A 20,283-nucleotide genomic window follows, 5' to 3' on the forward strand; every position below is an offset into this window, starting at 1 on the left:
CATTAGGAAAGGGAATCAAAGGTTCTCGGGGTTAGATGGGAATGTGGAAATCGAAACACAAGAGGATCAGCCATGATCTTATTGAAGGAGCCGAATGGTCTAATCCTGTTCCCATTTCTTATGTTCTTATGTCTATTTTTGCATGGGATATAGGCATCGCTGGCAACACCAGCATTTGTTGCTCATCTGTATTTTCCCCTTGGCTTGATAGGCCATTTCAGAGGGCAGTTTGGAATCAACCACATTGCTGTGGGTCTGGAATCACATGTAGGCCAGACCAGGTAAGGATGGCAGATTTCCTTCCCTAAAACGTATTAGTGAACCAGATGGGATTTTACAACAATCGGTAGTCACCATTACAGATTTTATAAAAATTAAATTCCAATAGCTGCTATGGTGGGATTTGAACCCATGCCCAAAAAATTAACCTGGTTATTGGGATTGCTAGCTCACTGAAATTACCGCTATGCAACTGTCTCCTACTGTGGACCTGTAGAAAAAACTATGGGTGGAATTATCTACACTTTAAAAAATTTCAGGTGTGGGATTATTTCCAGGTCCTAACCACATACGTGTTAGAGGCACACCAGCCAAGGGAGTCTTCCAGGAGTTGGCTAATTAAGAGGCTGCCTCCACATTTGTCGTCCAATTAAAGACAGCAGGTGGTTTCCCAAAGTGGGAGGACCAATCAGAAGGCCCAATCTCTGGACGTCCGGGAGAGGTGGGTGCAGCTGTGGCAGGTAGGAGACTGCGAAGGTGCCTCAAGATGGAGGTGCCCTCTGAACCGTTCAGCAACCTTAAAAATAAAGAATGGCTACGGCGGTCAGGATGTCAGCTTGGAGGGTGGAACCCCTCCAGGGGACTGCCTGCAGCTGGGGCCATGGACTTCTCATCCCAGCAGCTTGGTGAGGAGGGGGGTTGGTGTGCTGGGTTTGATGGCCTCCCCAGCGTTCCCGGCTTTAGCCTTAGTGTGGGGCCTATCCAACACTGGGAACGTTGGTTGGTGCCATCACCTTTGGGTTACTCGTCCAGTGACATTACCACCGTCTCCCCATGAGTTGGCTACCAGCCACTATCACATGTCCCTCACCTTTGAGCTCTCTTGCCGGAGGCAGGAATGCACCAGGGAGCCAACCTGGTGGCCATTTCGAGTTATGCTCGCGGTCCCGTGTCCGAACTCACCGCGGAGGGATGCAGACATGGAGGATGGTTCCGCACTTCAAAAGGCATTATTTGGTTGTCCAGCATTTTAAGATATCCTGACGAGATGAAGGATACTCGATAAATGAAAATACTGTTCATTAATTCTACCAATGCCAGAGCATATGGGACACAGGCTCGCACGCTTGTCCCTTTACTGACTCCAGTCTGTCCGATCTGAGCTCAGTGAGACTGGTAGAGACACTAAACCAACGGGGGAATTTCTTTTCCCTTATCGAAACAGAAATTAATGTTGCTCTCAAGTACCTCTTCTTGGTTATATAACAATGTTAGAGGAACCAGGTAGCCCTCCACGGCCTCCAGCAGATCTCCTGACAGATAAAACGCTGTTCAACAGGAGACAGCTAAGGAAATGCGGGACTAACCTTGGATGGGTCAGGCTTCAAAATAGGTGGAAAAAGTAGGTTTCCTCTGTATCTAACCCTGTGCTGTACCTGTCCTGGGAGTGTTTGATGGGGACAGTGTAGAGGGAGCTTTACTCTGTATCTAACCCCGTGCTGTACCTGTCCTGGGAGTGTTTGATGGGGACAGTGTAGAGGGAGCTTTACTCTGTATCTAACCCCGTGCTGTACCTGTCCTGGGAGTGTTTGATGGGGACGGTGTAGAGGGAGCTTTACTCTGTATCTAACCCTGTGCTGTACCTGTCCTGGGAGTGTTTGATGGGGACAGTGTAGAGGGAGCTTTACTCTGTATCTAACCCCGTGCTGTACCTGTCCTGGGAGTGTTTGATAGGGACAGTGTAGAGGGAGCTTTACTCTGTATCTAACCCCGTGCTGTACCTGTCCTGGGAGTGTTTGATAGGGTCAGTGTAGAGGGAGCTTTACTCTGTATCTAACCCCGTGCTGTACCTGTCCTGGGAGTGTTTAATGGGGACGGTGTAGAAGGGGCTTTCCAAGGACAACAACCGTAAATTTAACACGGTGAAATATCTCAAAGAGTTTCACAGGACTGTTATTGAATTAATTTTAACATCGAGCCACGTAAAGTAAAATTAGGGCAAGTGACCAAAAACCTGGTGAAACAGCTCAGTTTTTGCGATTGTTTTAAAGGAGAAAAGAGAGGCAGAGAGAGATGGAGGATTCAGTGAGGGAATTCCAGAGCTTGGGGACCAAGCAGGTAATGGCATGGCCACCAATGGTGGAGCGATTAAAATCAGGGATGCTCAAGATGCCTGAATTGGGGGAGCGCAGGGAACTCAGAGGGTTGTGAAGCTGGGGAGGATTACAGAGGGGAAAGACCATGCCGGGATTTCTCTTAACTGTACACGGACAGGTGTCTACCACATCCTCTCTCTCCCTCTGAGGGAGATATCTGTACACTGACTGGTGTCTCTCAGTCCCCTCTCTATCTCAGGGAGATATCTGTACACTGACTGGTGTCTCTCAGTCCCCTCTCTCTCAGGGAGATATCTGTACACTGACTGGTGTCTCTCAGTCCCCTCTCTATCTCAGGGAGATATCTGTACACTGACTGGTGTCTCTCAGTCCCTCTCTCTCAGGGAGATATCTGTATACTGACTGGTGTCTCTCAGTCTCTCTCTCTCAGGGAGATATCTGTACACTGACTGGTGTCTCTCAGTCCCCTCTCTCTCTCAGGGAGATATCTGTACACTGACTGGTGTCTCTCAGTCTCTCTCTCTCAGGGAGATATCTGTACACTGACTGGTGTCTCTCAGTCCCTCTCTCTCAGGGAGATATCTGTACACTGACTGGTGTCTCTCAGTCCCTCTCTCTCTCAGGGGGATATCTGTACACTGACTGGTGTCTCTCAGTCTCTCTCTCTCAGGGAGATATCTGTACACTGACTGTGTCCCTGTCCCTCTCCCTCAGGGAGATATCAGTCCACTGACTGGAGTTTCTCAGTCCTCTCTCTCTCTCTCTCTCAAGGAAATGTTTGTACACTGACTGATGTCTCTCAGTCCCCTCTCTCTCAGGAAGATATCCTCACTGACTGGTGTCTCTCAGTCCCTCTCTCCCAGGGAGATATCTGTACACTGACTGGTGTCTCTCAGTCCCTCTCTCCCAGGGAGATATCTGTACACTGACTGGTGTCTCTCAGTCCCTCTCTCCCAGGGAGATATCTGTACTCTGACTGGGGTCTCTCAGTCCCTCTCTCCCAGGGAGATATCTGTACACTGACTGGTGTCTCCCACTCCCTCTCTCCCAGGGAGATATCTGTACACTGACTGGTGTCTCTCACTCCCTCTCTCAGGGTAATACGGTGGAGGAAATGGTGGCGTCACTGGGCTAGTAATCCAGAGACCCAAGTTAATCCTCTGGGGGCACGGGTTCAAATCCCACCATAGCAGCTGGTGGAATTTAAATTCAATTTAAAAACCTAGAATTAAAAGCTAAGCCACGGTGACCATCGAAAAAATCTGGTTCACTAATGTCCCTTCAGGGAAGGAAATCTGCCGTCTGCCATCCTTACCTGGTCTGGCCTACATGTGACTCCAGACCCACAGCAATGTGGTTGACTCTTAACTGCCCTCTGAAATGGCCGAGCAAACCAATCAGTTCAAGGGCAATTGGGTATGGGCAACAAATGCTTGACCTGCCCAGCATCCCATGAAAGAATAATTTATAAACATATCGGTGCAGGGTCTGATGTCCCTCACTTTCTCTCTCTCTCAGGTAATAGAATGTAGATACTGAGCTCAATTCTAATCTCCTGATTCTAAACTGTCCCAAGCACATGTTTTTGAAAATCACAGAAGGTTTGAACTCCGACATTCACCCTTAACCAAGGTCAGCATTGTTAGAAAAATCAGCCCCTTAAAGGGGAAACTGCGAATCTCCTCCTACTCAATATGTGAAGAGAGAGAGAGAGAGAGAGAGTGAATGAGGGAAGGGAGTTAGTGAAAGAGAGGGATAGAGAGAAATGGGAAGAGAAAGAGATAAAGTATGGAGAAAGAGGAAAAGAGCACGAGAGAGAGAAAGAATGCACAGATGGACGAGATGGACCTGTGGACAAATGGGATTAGTGAAAGATAATAAAGGTGATTGAAAGAGATAGAGAGAGAGAGAAGGAAAAACAGATGCAGAGGACATGGATAGATGGAGAAGATGAGGAGGGAGTGGAGTAGAGGACAGGGGGAGACAGAGTAAAAAGACGGCGAATGAGAACAAGAAAACAGAGAAAAGATAGATAGAAAAAGAGAACGGAGAAGAGAAAACAGAATCGTAAGGAAAGGGGAATAGAGAGAGAGAGAGGAAAAAAAAAAGAGAGCAAGAGCGTCCTCCACTCTCTTACAGCAGCCTCGTACATCAAGGAGAGAGAGAGAGAGAGTGAGAGATTGAATACAGGACACTGGAGAGCCAGCAGCAAGCATGAGCAGTAGATCCAGGTCAGAGTTATAAATAGTGGCTCACGAGGAATGAGGACAATGCTGGGCAAGGGCATGCGACACACAATGCCCACCTTGCCCAGTCCACCAATCAGCAGAGTGTGTCTTCTCCCAGTCACTCGCACGTGGCCTGTGCTTCTCAATAATGTTTGGCAGCAGCTGTCCAGCCCTCTGCATTCAGCCTTTCCTGTGCCAGTCACTTGCACAGAACAAGGTCAACAAGCAACACAGAAATCGCCTTCTGTCAGCGCTAACTCAGCTTTCAACCTGGAAACTTTTCCTCAGTGACAGAAGCTAAGGCCAGAGATAGCTCTCGAGAGCGAGGGAGGCAAATAACTCCCCACCCCGACATCCCCAATAACCCATCCAATTTCTCCCTTCTCTCCTGATTGTCTCTACCCCTCTTAGAGTTTGCGCCAACGCCTTTCCTCTAGACATAAGCCTAGACAGAGAGTATATCACAGTCTGACACTGAAGAGGAGGCCATTCGGCCCATTGATTTCAATGCTGGCCCTTTGAAACGGCAATCCAATTAGTCCCATGTCATTGAATCTTAATGCACAGAAGAAAGCCATTCAGTCTATTGTGCCTCTAGGCAACTATTCAACTGTAGCAGCATCATCACATGGTAAACCACCTGATGTCCGGTATGAGTCATTACAATCCGCCCCTCCCTCTACCACCCACCCCGCCCCGCCCCACACTTTGGAGAGGTGGGGGCGGGATGGGGAAGGCGGGGGCAGTACTGAGGCCTCTGTGGCAGGCCTAGCTGAAATCCCCTCTCAGCACAGACCTGAAATTGGAAGACAGACCTTCCTGGGTCATGTAATCCAGTCTTAGACTGTCCACCAAACAATTGAGAGACCAAGGATACTATAAACTAACCAGAGTTACCCGAAACAGGTTAGCACATTGCCTGAAGAGCACGTTTCTCTCTGAGCCACAAGAGGAGACCATTCAGCCCTTCCTGGCCTATTCTGCCATTCAATCAAATCATAGCTGATCAACACCTCAACTCTATTCACCCAAATTTGCTCCATACCTCTTAATGCCCATGCCCCCCCAAAAAAAGGGCTATTGACCTGAGTCTTAGAAAACTTAGAACAGGGGTTCTCAAACTGTGGGTCATGACCCTTAATGGGGTCAGGAGGAGACATTTTGAGGTTTCCCCCAGGAGCAGCAACGGTTGCCATGGAGCTTGGACTGAGTTTTGACAACAGCAAGGGCCCTTTAGCTTTTTGTGTTGTTTTTCTGTTGGTGGGCGTGACTCAATTGTCTGTTTCCTGGGGTCCGATGGCTGCAGCCACAGCCTGTAAAATAAAATCTGGGCCTTTATTCAGGGAAAATTAAGAACAGTTTTAAACAACAAATACCTCCCCCCTCCACCCACTGCTGAAAAACCCTCAACACCTCCCCACTCCCCCCACTTCTACTCAACAACACCACCCGCCACCCACCGCCCCACCACCACCCGCCCACCCACCATCCACCTTCCCCCACCAACCCCCGACCTCCAATTGTCGCTCTGGGGTTATGTGAATTCTGAGGCATTAACATGGGAGTCACATCAGGAAAAGGTTTGAGAAGCAGTGACTTAGATTAGGAGGAGAGATTACAAAAACTAGCCGGGTATTCCACGGAATATGGAGATTGAGGTTTTTAGGATTTTGGAAGGGTTTGACAGGGCAGAATGGTCTTGTGGCACAGTGGGTAGTGTCCCTACCTCTGGGCCAGAAGCTTGGGGTTCAAATCTCACTCCAGGACTTAATGGCCATGGAAGGTGCATTCATAATGTGGCCAGACAGGTTGACTATCAGCCTGTAAGTCCTTCCAATATGCCTGATGGCAGGGAGTGAGAGAGTTTCCTGGTCAGCCATACAGCAGAAGGCAATGGCAAACCACTGCAGTACTTTGCCAAGTGTAATCATGGACCAATCCAATGGTTGCCGACACTTCTTAGGGCAAGGTACGTGGAGGAGGAGATTAGAGGGGGGAAAAAATTCTGCTAGTGGGGCGGGGTTCAAGGAGACATAACCTTAAAATCAGAGCTAGGTTATTCAGGACAGAAATTAGGGAAACGCTTCTTCACACAAAAGGGTAGCAGGCGTGTGGAACTCTTTAGGGAGGAGCAATAAATGCTGGCCTAGCCAGCGATGGCCACATCCCCACGAACGGATAAATAAAAAACAAAACTCTTTCCCAGAAAAAGAGGTGGATGCTGGCTCAAAAAAATAGGCCAGTTTGTCTATTTAGGGCAGAGGGTGGCAGACACGATGGTAAAGTCAGAGGAAGGACAGAGATAGCCAGAAGTAATTTTGTGACGATGAAGGATATGTTAACAAGAAAACTCAAGCTTGTAACAAGGAATGAAACCCAGGAGATGCGACATTCGATCAGCTTCCTGTCAGCCTCAGGAACCTGGACAACAAATAAAGATCTGTGGAAGGAAATAGAGGCCTTTGAAACGTGGATGCTAAGACGTTTGCTAAAAATGAGCACACAGACCATAAGACAAATGAAGAGGTGCTTGAAATAGTAGGAGCAACGAGAACTCCAACAACTAACATCCAGAAAAGAAAATATCAGTATTTCCTCCATTGGATCAGAGCTGAAAAGCTACAAGAGATCTCTGTCAGAACAAGTACAGAAAAAAATCAGAAAAGGGAATGGAATGCGACATCACACCAATTTTGCCACACGGAAGCGAGTGTTGGACGATTAATGGAACATTGCAGAGAAGAATTGAGGCTGCAGAGTTGTGGTTTTTGAAGCAAATAATAAAGGTATCCAGGACAAGTCACACCACCAATGAAGTGATGCTGGTAAACTCTGAGACCAAAATGAACTCGGCCGACCAAGATCAGGAAGAGGCAGTTGGAATTTCTTGGGCACGGAATCAGAAATCATGATTTGGAAAGTCTGATGCTGACGGGAAAGATTGATGGTAAAAGAGATCGAGGCAGATGAAGAGCGACCTTTCTAAAGAGCCTCACAAACTGGATGAGTGTACCACCAACGAAGATGGGCCAGACCTCTAGAGCAAGATTAACATGGAGGTCCGTGGTGGCCAATGCCCTCTTAGGGCATGGTACTTTGCTTTTATATCTGCAGGACTAGAAATAATGCTTCAAGCATACAAAGCCCTGGTTAGACCACATCTGGAGTGCCATGAACAATTCTAGGCCCCAGACCTAAGTGAGGGAGCACAGGGTAGATTTACCAGGTGATACCTGGATTCTAAGGGTTAAGCTCTAAGGAGAGATTACCATATCCACTTGTGTACAAGTCAAGTTTCTCAGACCACGTTCTTAGCCAAAAGGAAGGGGGTCAACTTATACCCGAGTAATATTTTGAAGGGGTTGAAGTCCAGCCCTCCCCTTCAGCTCGCAACCTAACTGTTTACAGCGGTACATCAGCCGATTGCAGAGTTGCCAGGTGGGAGACTGTTCCTGCCAACCTCCACCCCTGAAACTAGCACAAAAGGAGCCAAAAAAAGTATTTTTTATTATTCTGCGCAGACAAGGAGTTGAGCAGCCACCTTCAAATGAGTAGGTTGGCATTAGGCTGAGTTTGACTTCAGCGGCGAGTGGGTGGTAAGTAGGAGGAGCTTGGACTTTTTTTTAGCCAAAACATTGACTTATACACAAGGACGACTGTTACTTGAGGATATATGGTACACAAATTAGGTTCATATTCCCTAAATTAAGGTTAAGCGGTGAGTTGGTCAAAGTTTTCAAGATGGCTTTCAAGATTGGGTAGATAGAGAGAAACTGTTTCCACTAGTTGGAGAGTCTCAGATTGGGGGGGGCGGCAGAGTCAAAAAATTAGAACCAGACGTTTCAGGAGTGAAATTAGGAAGCACTTCTTCCCACAAAGAGTGGTAGAAGTTTGGAACTCTCTTCCACAAATGACAATTGATGCTAGAGCAATTATTCATTTTAAATCTGAGGTTGATAAGTGCTATGGGATATGGGGCAAAGGCGGGTTTTTAAAAATTCATTCATGGGATATGGATTTCGCTGGCTGGCCCAGCATTTATTGCCCATCCCTAATTGCCCTTGAGAAGGTGGTGGTGAGCTGCCTTCTTGAACCGCTGCAGTCCATGTGGTTTCAGTACACCCACAGCACTGTTAGGGAGGGAGTTCCAGGGGCAGCATTGTTTAGGTTGGCATGGGGGCATGATTGGCGGGTCCAGGAGACCTCTGACCACGATTTGACACTGGCTGGCCAATTAACAGCCAGCCAGCGTGAAGCGTGCGCCGACATGCTTAGCGCTGCCGGGGGGAGGGATGGGAGGACGGGCGCTGACATAAGCGTGGGCGAGCGCGGGATGAAGGCTCCCTGAAGGCAGGGATCTGCCTCAGGAGCTGAACACTTTAAAACCGATGAATAAAGATTTAAAAATCATGAAAAAAATGTCCATGCATCACAATCAGTCACCCCAACACGATAAAAATGCTGTCCATCGATTTTTTTTTAAAATTTAGTAACGGAAACCTCATCCCGCCCTTGGGTGAGGTTTCATGAAAAATGCAAAGTCCTCCAGGCTGATTCGCCCGCCTGCCAGCCGTAAGGTTGGTCAGACCCCAAAAATATCAGAGGCTTTAATGACCTAAATAGGCCTCTTAATTGTCGGCGGGCGAGCTTCTGACTTCCGTGCGCGCCTGCCAACCGAAATATCACGTGAGCGCAGGATGATGTGGGGACACTCGCCCCTAGTCATCACGCGCGATTTGGCATCTGATCGGATCGGGCACGTGCCCGCATGCCAACCTAAGAATTCTGCCCCAGGATTTTGACCCAGCGACAGTGAAGCAACGGCCGATATATTTCCAAGTCGGGACGGTGAGTGACTTAAAGGGGAACTTGCAGGCGGTAGTGTTCCCACGCGTCTGCTGCCCTTGTCGTTCAAGATGGTAGTGGTCGTAGGTAGGTTTGGAAGTTACTGTCTAAGGAGTCTTGGTGAGTTCCTGCAGTGCATCTTGTAGACGGTACACACTGCTGCTACTGTTTGTTGGTGGTGGAGGGAGCGAATGTTTGTAGATGGCGTGCCAGTCAAGCGGGCTGCAGGTATATGGAGTTAGATCAGCCATGGTTTCAATGAATGGTGGAATAGGCTCAAGGGGCTGAATGGCCTTCTCCTGTTCCTCCACTCCAATGTTCCTGTGCCACAATATGTTTAACCAAGTTTCACTTCTCTCGCCCACACAAACCTTTGACTTTTTCACCCTTGTTGAGTTGAATTTCATCGTCTCCCTGTGGCTGGTACGATTTCACCACCACGAACACCCTGCCAGGGACAGCACTGTACAGCTTGCGTTTCGGCCTCCAACCCAGTGTTCCAGCCGCGTAGTCCTTGTTACTGACTGCGGAGCTGTAAACAAAGACAGATGTCAGTCTCCAAGGCAGCTCCCAGCTCCTCAAGGGGATGGACATTGCTTTAAAACCCACAGATGGCAGCAGGAGTCAAAACCCCTGGTTCTCATTCAAAGTGGGGAACTGAGGGAAGTCTCACCTTATTACACATGTATATTTGTGCAGATAGAGCAGAGAGAGGCACAGGCAGATAGAGAGAGGGGCAGAAAGAGAGACGGGGGAGGCAGAGAGAGGGGGGGAGACAGCGAGGGAGGGGGCAGACGGAGAGAGAGTGGGAGACAGAGAATGGGAGACAGAGAGAGGAGGAGGGAGAGAGATGGGGAGACAGAGAGAAGGGTGAGTGGGGGAGACAGAGAGTGAGGAGAGATGGAGAGGGGGAGAGATGGAGAGTGGGGAGACAGAGAGTGGGGAGACAGAGAGTGGGGAGACAGAGAGTGGGGAGACAGAGAGTGGGGAGACAGAGAGTGGGGAGACAGAGAGTGGGGAGACAGAGAGTGGGGAGACAGAGAGTGGGGAGACAGAGAGTGGGGAGACAGAGAGTGGGGAGACAGAGAGTGGGGAGACAGAGAGTGGGGAGACAGAGAGTGGGGAGACAGAGAGTGGGGAGACAGAGAGTGGGGAGACAGAGAGTGGGGAGACAGAGAGTGGGGAGACAGAGAGTGGGGAGACAGAGAGATGGAGAGACAGAGAGGGGGGGAGGCAAAGAGAGGGAGGAGACAGAGGGCAGAGAGAAGACAGAGAGCGGAGGGAAGACAGGCAGTGGGGAGACAGAGAGAGGGGGAGACAGGCAGCGGTGGGGACATAGACAGCGGGGGTGGACAGACAGCAGGTGGAGACAGACAGCGGGGGATACAGTCAGCAGGGGAGACAGAGAGAAAACAGAGAGAGAGGGGAGACAGGACAGACAAAGACAAAGAAACCAGCAAAAAATGATAAGCAAAAGGCAAGGGAGAAACTGTCAGACTGAATTAAGGAAAGAGAAAGACAAAGAGACTGATGGAGCTGTAGAAAAATGAATAAAAGAGCAAATCAGAGAGGGAGAGACAGAGAGAAAGAAAAAGAGAGACGGAGAAAGAGACAGAGATAGACAGAGACAGAGAGAAAGAGACAGAGAGAGAGTCAGAGACTGAGAGACAGAGACAGAGGACAGACAGTTGCAAAAAATGGCAGAGGGAGGCACACAGGAAGCAGAAAGGGAGGGAAACACAAGAAGCAAAAGGTTTCAACTTCCTGCTAACATCAGCTCCTGGGAGAATTTACTCTGCAACTTTGCATTTCTCAATTCAGTGTTCACTCTATACATTGGGTGAAGTGAGCCCGAGTCATTAATTTATTAACAGCTTATTAGGACTACACGGAAAATTGAGGTTAAAAATTACACACACATTACACCCATATACGAGTGAGAAATGGATCCCCTCCTTATCACAAGGACAGTTTCACACCCCCAACAGTGGCAGACAGAGTCACATCCAGAGTTACATATCCTCCCTTCTCCATCGAATACACTCTCTCTATTTCCCTCCCTCTCTCCCTCCTTCCACAGTCTCATTTTAAAGAAGGGGTGAGAGAAACAAATTCTGAGGTGCCAAATTCAAGTGAACAGCCTCCCAGTTTGAATGTTTGAAAGTGCTGTGTTGCGTACTCAAAGCTGGTGGGCTTTGGGGGAGAGGAGAGAGGTGGAGGTGGCAGGAGAGGGGGATCGAGGCGGAGGGGTTCTGGGGAGATGAGGGAGGTTGGAATGGGGGAGGGGGGAAGAGGTCAAGGAGGTGGCAATTGGTGGTGAGAGGTCAGGGATCGGAGGAGGGGGCTGATCATGTACCCACATAGGTCGCCATGGTAGCAGGGCAGGTTCAACCTTCATGTGTGAGGCTGAGAAATTTGAAAATGAGGCAGCCATCTATAATGAGAGGCTAGATGAGTAATGTAAAACACAGCACGGGGCTCAAAGCACATTTCCTCTTCGTCTCTGGCCCTCGATAAACTTGGCGCTTCATCTGAAACCTATCTGGCTGTGGGATGTCACTGCTAGACCTCCTCCCCTGCTTCCCCAGCAAGGGGAAACTATTCGGAGGTGAAGACACCCCAGCACCCATTGAGAAAGGAGCATCGTTCGAAGGATAGACCCAAAAGGAATTCTTTCAGCCCTCCCCCCACCTTTGAGGGAGGGAGGGAGGGACAGTCTGTGTAGCAGCCCTGCCGCAATGACAATTCTTGTGATCCTCATGCCACCTGTACTAAGACTGTCAAACACGACAAACCTCTCCACAAATAAACCACTAGATGGAAGCAGTAAGCTGGAACCATAGAATGCTACAACCCAGAAGGAGGCCATTTGGCCCATTGTACCTGTGGCAGGCTCTTTCAAAGAGCTATCCAATTAGTCCCGCCCCCTGCTCTTTCCCCAGGGCTCTGCAGTTTTATTCCCTTTCAAGATCATTAACAAATTAAAAAATAAAATTGTTTTAAGGAGGTGAATTAATTCGTGCCTTGCAACTTTACACGGAGTGTGGGTTACAACTAACAGCTTTATGAAGGGGGGTCACCATTCCACAACATATGAGTGACGTATTGCTGTGTATTATCAGAACGACACAGATGGAGGACATTCAGCCCATCTTAATTCATTCATCCAGAGGGATCTCAACCTCCTGCCATTATAATATCCAAACTTTTCTTAAATCATGGTTTATTCTGCGCACAAAAGTGCTTTTTGTCGTTAGTGTTTGGGTGATCTTCATCATTCAAGGCTGGTGATTCAAAAATCAGGCACAAATTCAAGGTGTGTCCAATTCAGTATTTCTAAGGTACTTTACCGTGTTTAAATAGAGGAGCCGTGCAAAGGCACCATTGTCCCACTGTTCGCTGCTGACACTGCAATTTATTTTGGCCACATGGCAAGCTAACACTAAAGCCCTTTTGTAAAAACTTGTGCTGCCCCAGATATAATATTTTCTGTACAGGATGTAATGTTGTCCTGTGTGTAACTGAATTAGATGGGTACAGATTATTTGTGAGTTTATTCCACACACACTGTGTAAGAAAGTTCCTGACATTGGTCCTAAAATGACCTTTTACAAGGGCTAAAAGGGTTAAATTATAAGGACAAATTGCACAGACTAGGCTTGTCATCCCTGGAATATGGAAGATTAAGGGGTGATCTAATTAAGGTGTTTAAGATGAATAAAGGATTTCATAGGATACTTAGAGAGAAACTATTTCTTCGGTTGAAGGGAGCACAGAACAAGGAGGTGCAGCATTAAAATAGAGTTCAGGGAGCATTTCTTCACACAAAGGGGAGTGGAAATCTGGAAACTCTCCCCCAAAATGCTGTTGAGGCTGGGGTTCCATTGAAACTATCAAAGTTGAGCTTGATCGAATGTTGTTAGGTAGGGATATTCAGGGTTACGGACCCAAGACAGTGTTTGGAGTTCAGGTACAGATCGTCCAATATCTAATTGAATGGCGAGACAGGCTCAAGGGGCTGAATGGCCTCCCCCTCTTCCTACATTCCTAGCTTGAATCTGTGGAGCCTCGTACCATTCTTGGGATTTAATCCATTCCTGTAATATCTCATAACCCCGATATGACCATCCACCAGATACCTTCTTTCCAGGCACAAGTCCAAGACTCTCCAGTCTCTCCTCATCATTCAGACTCCTGACAGCCACAATTAGTCTCAGGACCTTTCGCTGCTCTGCCGCCGATGTCACTCCTGCATCTCAACAACCAGAATGGGAAGCAGTTCTCAAGCTGTGGTGTTGCTCACTCGCACACTTTACAACACTTCCCCCACCCAAAATCAAATGCAAGTAAGATTGATAGGGTTAATAGTTCACCACATTCAACCTGGTGCCCTTTGGACATGTGCCAATGCCACAGCCACTGTGCCCAAGGGAACAAAATCTTCAATCCCATTCAGATGGATCATGTAATGGGAGTCTTGTCATACTAAAGAAAAAGATGTCACACTGGTGGGTTATGCAGCACATTGATTGGGCTATGTAGAGGGGGCTTTACTCTGTATCTAACCCCGTGCTGTACCTGTCCTGGCAGAGTTTGATGGGGACAGTATAGAGGGAGCTTTACTCTGTATCTAACCCCGTGCTGTACCTGTCCTGGGAGAGTTTGATGGGGACAGTGTAGAGGGAGCTTTACTCTGTATCTAACCCCGTGCTGTACCTGCCCTGGGAGTGTTTGATGGGGACGGTGTAGAGGGAGCTTTACTCTGTATCTAACCCCGTGCTGTACCTGCCCTGGGAGTGTTTGATGGGGACAGTGTAGAGGGAGCTTTACTCTGTATCCATCCCCATGGTGTATCTGTCCTATGATTGTCTGAAATTTGGCATTCTTGCATTTGTCCTGATGAAAAGCTTCAGCAACATGCCTCTCTTTTCTTATACTCCAACTTCTTCCTAATTGCTTGCTCTAGCATGGATGCTCTCTGACCCGCTCCCCAGCACCATCACCTCCCCCCCCGGCCAGTTCCCCCACCCACCACATCACTGCTGTGGTACCTGAGGCGGCCACGCTGTTTCTTGGGGTCCTCACCCTGCCGGCTGCGGGATGGGGAGCGGCTGCGGCCTCCCCGGGGGTTGCTGACGCTCCGCAGGGTGCCGTTGGGGTTCCTGGGCGCCTGGCCGGCCGAGAAGGAAAGCCACTCGGGAATGTTGAGGTTGTTGTCGCTGCTGGAGCGCTGGAGCATGTGCGGGATGGTGAGCGTGTTGTGTCCATCCCTCCTCTGGGGGGTGTAGCTTGGCGTTTCCTTAAACGGAACTGTTGGAAGACACAACTTCGAGATGAGAACACAATGAAACAGCAGCCAGCCAGGAGCAAGAATTAGCATGTTGAATGCAGTAGCATTTACACACAGTGTTTGTCCCAGCAACTGGAGTTTCAACAATAGCATAACCTCATTTATATGGTGCCTTTAATGTACCAAATATGTGACAAGGTGCTATACAGGAACATTGTCAAACAAAATTTGACACTGAGTCACATAAGAAGTTATTAGAATGTTTGGTCAAAGATGCACGTTTTAGGAGAGTTCAAAGGAGCATGGGGTGGTGAAAAGGTTTAGGGAGGGAATTCCAGAGCTTAGGGCCCAGGCAGCTGAAGATACGGCTGCCAGTGGCAGAGCGATTAAAATCAGGGAATGCTCAAGAGGCCAGAATTAGAGGAGTTCAGGGATCTCGGAGGGCTGGAGGAGATTACAGAGATAGGGAGGAGCGAGGTTTAGATTTGAAAACAAGGATGTGAATTTTAAAATCGAGACGTGGCCGGACCGGAATCCAACATCGGTCAGCAAGCACAGGGGTGGTAAGGGGAACGGGGCTTGGTGCGAGTTCCGACAGCAGCGTTTTGGATAAGGCCAAGCTTACGGAGAGTGGAAAAGGGGAGGCTGCCAGAAGAATGTTGGAATCATCAATCCCAGAGACAGTGAAGGCATGGGCAAGCGTTTCAGGAGCTGCTGAGGGAAGGGCAGAGTTGGGTGAGTGGTCAGTGGGTGAGGTATTGATTTCAGACATGCCCTTTCCTGAGTCAAATAATCACTGGGCCCTTGTGGGCTCCTTATGTGCTGAGGCTTCCGGATAAAATAATGGTCACCACAGGGACTGCAGCGGTTCAAGAAGGCAGCTCACCACCACCTTCTCAAGGGCAACTAGGGATGGGCAGTAAATGCTGGCCCAGTCAGCGAAGCCCACATCCTGTGAATGAATAAAAAAAAACTTCAGTGAGGTGGCAAAGGGGAATCAGTCCCAACGGAGTTGGTGGATGGACCAGGCACTGTCCAAATGGACAACTGCTGTGGCATTAGTGAACACAATGGCCAGAATAGAGTTGCTCTGTCTCTGTTCAAAGATCACTTGCTGTCACGTTGCACCTTGTAGCCCACGACCTTGAATTACCACGAGAGCTCCAGAAAAAAGGTTAAATCTGGAGAACTCCCGCCTAAACTCCAGGCATGGAGTGACTGGGACGTGTGACAATGATGGCCGCCAGGGAAAAATAAAATAAAACCCCAGATGATTTGGTTTAGGATTAGGTTTCAGGGTTAGGGTTAGGGCTTGGATCACACCCACATTGTCAGCCTCCAACGTACCAACATCCGAGTCTTTGTGATTCTTGATGAACTCGCCCAGCTCGAAGTTCCCTGCAATGATGGCGACCTGGGTAGAAAGAAAGGGAGGGTTTTAGCCAAAGGTCTTCACACAGCCATCTCCTGGCTTGCTGTCAACTCTCACACTCAGTTCGTAGTTTATTCATCATTCACATTGAGTGGCAGGCACACATCAAGAACATAGCACAGCACACACCAAATAATAGCCCGCTCAGTGCCAGATAACAGCTTGTGTGCATGTCTGTCTGTCAGCCCCTGTACATGTACAGTTCTGGTCACTACATTACAGGCAGGGTGTGATCACACGAGGGAGGGTAGAGAGGAGATTTACAGAGAATGTTGCCAGGAACAGAGAATTTTAGCAATGAGGAAAGATTGGATGGGCTGGGATAGCTTTTCTTTGGAACAGAGGAGGTCGAGGGGGAATTTAATTAAGGTGTGTAAAATTACGAGGGGCCTAGGTGGAGTGGGGAGGAAGGGCTAACCAGGGGGCATGGATTTAAAGCCATTGCTCGAAGGATTAAAGGAGAGATGCGGAATTTTTTTTGCATCCAGGGGTTGCTGGGTGTCTGGAACCTAACGCCGGGATAGGCTGCCCACACTGTCTGAAAGGATGGGTAGACACAGAAACCCTCATCACATTTAAAAAGTACATGCATATGAAGATCATGGACCAAGAACTGGAAGGTGGGATTATGTTCAAAGGTTCTTTAACAGCTGGCAGGGACATGATGGGCTGAATGGCCTCCTTCTGGGCATAAATTTCAATGATTCTATGTGCCAAGAGACAGCGTATGAGTGTCTCAGTGTCAGCGCCTGTACTAGACAAGCTGAACACTAACACCAGCAGGGCAGAGCTTTAGCGAGAAGGACAAGGTGTGTGGTGTGACTTGTTGATGAGAAAATAGAACTCACAGTGTTGGCTTTTACAGAGCGTCTAGCTTAGACAAGTAAAAGGTCATAAAAAAGGTCAGCTCAAATCAAACCTTGATCTTACATTTCATCGTGCCAGCTGGACTCAGTGGTAGCAGGACTCGTCTGAGGCAGAAAGCTGTGGGTTCAAAATCCACCCTCCTCCAGAACATGGGCTCGTAATATAGGCTGGCATTCCAGTGCAGCTCAGAGGGAGTGCTGTATTCGCAAAGATTGGATGAGATGTTTAACCACGTACCCTTTGCACGTTAAGTGCAACTCGCCAAGGCTCCTTCAACAGCATCTCCCAAAACCGTAACCTCTACCACCTAGAAGGACAAGGGCTGCCGGCGCATGGGAACACCAACACTTGCAAGTTACATGTCAACCTGACTTGGAACTAAATCGCCGTTCCTTCACTGTCGCTGGGTCAAGATCCTGGAACCCCCTCCCTAACAGCACTGTGGGTGTACCTACACTACATGGACTGCAGTGGTTCAAGAAGGCAGCTCACCACCACCTTCTCAAGGGGCAATTAGGAAAGAGCACAAATGCTCTGGCCTAGCCAGCGACGCCCACATCCTGTAAATGAATAATAAAAAAGTGTTTGGTTCCTTGAAGTGGGGGTTAAATCCACAGAATTATAGAAGCAAAGGGGCAACCAACTAAACCAAGTTGACACAGTGTAAAAAACAAATCGCCCCATTTACCACTGATGGGCAACAAAGATTATTTGATTAATGAGAAAACCCAAAGGCCTTGGCTTAAAGTGTGGGATGACACTACAGTACAGACTAAACCTCGGCAGTGAGGTCAATCAAGAAATACCAACCAGATTGTGCTCAGATTAAAAGGTCTGTTGGTCAAGGGGTAAGGGAAGACTGAGAGGAAACGGGGAGCCCGAGAGGTTCTAGATTCTGGGAAAGAACGGGTTAAAGTAGATGATGGTATGGTGAACCTCAATTTCAGCTTAATCAAGTAACAGAAATAAACCTTAAGTTTATCCACCAGTCAAAGTTGGGATCTCCTCTGAGTAACGCAGTCACGAAACATTCCCCAAACTCTGCTTGTGAAGCGCCCTTGCCTGGAAAACTAGGCCAGTCTCATCTGGGGGATTGAGAGCTCAAAATAGAGCTGTGCCATTTCCTTATTTCAAAATCCAAGGGCACCGTCCAATGCAAAGATAAATACGCTGGCCTCTTCAACTCATGCTGAAATATATCTAGGTCGTACAAAGAGGCACCAATCAACCACCAGAGCGTTTCAGAATTCCCTGCATTCATTAGCTTTCATCAATCATTACAGCGAATGTGTTGTGTGCTCATTAATGTAAGGAGGAGAGACCATTTTTCAATTCGGGGGGGTAGTTTTGCCCCACCAAGTTGGCCTTACCAACAGACCTGGCCAACACACTCACTGGCAGTCATTAAATGGTGGACAACAGGGGAGGGGGCAGAACAATCCCGCTAATTCCTGCACCACCCTGTGAACTCTGTCTGGTACCCTCAATGGACACGGAATTGAATTGCTGCAGTGCAGAAGGAGGCCATTTGGCCCATCGTGTTTGTACCAGCTCTCCGAATGAGCAACTCTCCTGGCACCATTCCCCCGCCTTCTCCCTACAGCCCTGCACATTATTCCTTTTCAGCTAATAATCCAATTCCCTCTTGAACGCCTCGATTGAACCTGCCTCCACCACACTCTCAGGCAGTGCATCCCAGATCCTAACCACTCGCTGCGTGAAAAAGTTTCTCCTCATGTCTCCATTGCTTCTTTTTCCAATTATTTTAAATCTGTGCCCTCTGATTCTCGATCCTTCCACCAATGGGAACAGTTTCTCCCTGTCTACTCCATCCAGACCCCTCATGATTTTGAACACCTTGATCAAATCTCCTCTCAACCTTCTGTTCTCTGATGAAAACAGTCCCAACTTCTCCGTCTATCTACATAATTGAAGCTCCCCATTCCTGGTACCAGTCTCATGAATCTTTTCTCTCATATCCATTCCTTCAATTCCGACAACAGGACAAGATGTCCTTGGGCAATTAGTGAGACGATGCTCACTATTACAGATACCCAACAGAGGACACCTTTCCAAGTGTCTTCATAATCTGCGACTCCTCGCCATTCCAAATATTAATCATTGGTTACGTGAAGTCCTGAGATCACATTTTGTTTCTGTCTATGACCCCCTACCCCCACCCCTCCCCCAGTCCCTGACCCTCTCCCTACATTATGTCTTAAAAAGGTTATGTTAAACTTGTGTCAAATCTTGGTCAGATTACACTTGGAATACTGTGAAGAGTTCTGGTCACATTGTCACAAAGAGGATGTAGAGCCATTGGGGAAGATGCAAAAAAGATTTACAATGAGAATACCAGAACAGAGAGATTTTAACCATAAGGAAAGGTTGAATAGGCCAGGGCTCTTTTCTCAAGAAAAGAGAAAGCTGAGGAGTCTTAAAGTTAGCTAAAGTTAAAATAGAGGCCTTAAAGTTAGGGAAGGTCTTGACAGTGTTAATGTAGAAAAGTTGTTTCCACTTGTGGGGACTCTAAAGCTAAGGACTGTAAATATAAGATCGTCACTAATAAATCCAACAGGGAATACAGGAGAAACTTCTTTACACAGAGAGAGGTGAGATTGTGGGACTCGCTGCTACAGGGAGGAACTGAGGTGAGTAGTATTGATGCATTTGAGGGGAAGCTGGATTAGTATATGAGGGAGAAAGGAATAGAAGGATATACTGATAGAATGAAATGAAGAGAGTGGGAGGAGGCTCAGTTGAAGCATAAACACCAGCAGTTGGACCAAATGGCCGGTTTCTGTGCTGTAATTTCAATGTAAAATTTTAGACAGCCCACTCTGATGTACAATGTATTGCTGCCACTGTCCACACTAGATAGTTTCCTTTGTTGCCCTGATTGGGGCCCATAGCCAACTGGGTTCAGACTCGTCCAATTAGTTCTGCAAAGGATGGTTGGAAGCGATAATGAAACCACACCTAAACAAACGCAGCTTCATCTCGTACTTCTGAATGTTCAATTCCAGTCAGAGGGAAGCTTGATTTGCCAGTAAAATCCCACGCCAATCACTTATCCCCAGAACTGCTTCAAGGTGTTGAAGGATTGTTAGTTCCCCAGCCAGACTCAAATTCAGAGTGGGGATCAATAATTCCCACTTCAGATTTTGAATCTAGCAGGGTTTGCAAGCTGGGGGCTGTGAGGGGGAATGTCAAATGTGGATTTCTGTCAGATTGGTATTCCATTGGTATTTAATCCTGAGATCGGGATTCCATCAATAGCTACTG

General features: G+C 48.0%; 1 protein-coding gene across 1 annotated transcript in view; it reads right to left on the bottom strand.

Annotated features, from left to right (window-relative positions):
• LOC144669342 (SH3 and multiple ankyrin repeat domains protein 1-like) overlaps nt 1-20,283 on the bottom strand; it is a 212,871-nt gene that overhangs the window by 137,770 nt on the left and 54,818 nt on the right. Inside the window, exons 9-11 of the mRNA XM_078531705.1 lie at nt 16,047-16,113; nt 14,461-14,719; nt 9,781-9,941 (exon numbers count right to left, since the gene is read on the bottom strand). Coding sequence (XP_078387831.1) covers nt 9,781-9,941; nt 14,461-14,719; nt 16,047-16,113 — 487 coding nt within the window. The remainder of the gene's footprint in view (nt 1-9,780; nt 9,942-14,460; nt 14,720-16,046; nt 16,114-20,283) is intronic.

Source organism: Cetorhinus maximus, chromosome 29 (genome assembly GCF_964194155.1).
Source record: "Cetorhinus maximus chromosome 29, sCetMax3.hap1.1, whole genome shotgun sequence".
Taxonomy (NCBI): Eukaryota; Metazoa; Chordata; class Chondrichthyes; order Lamniformes; family Cetorhinidae; genus Cetorhinus; species Cetorhinus maximus.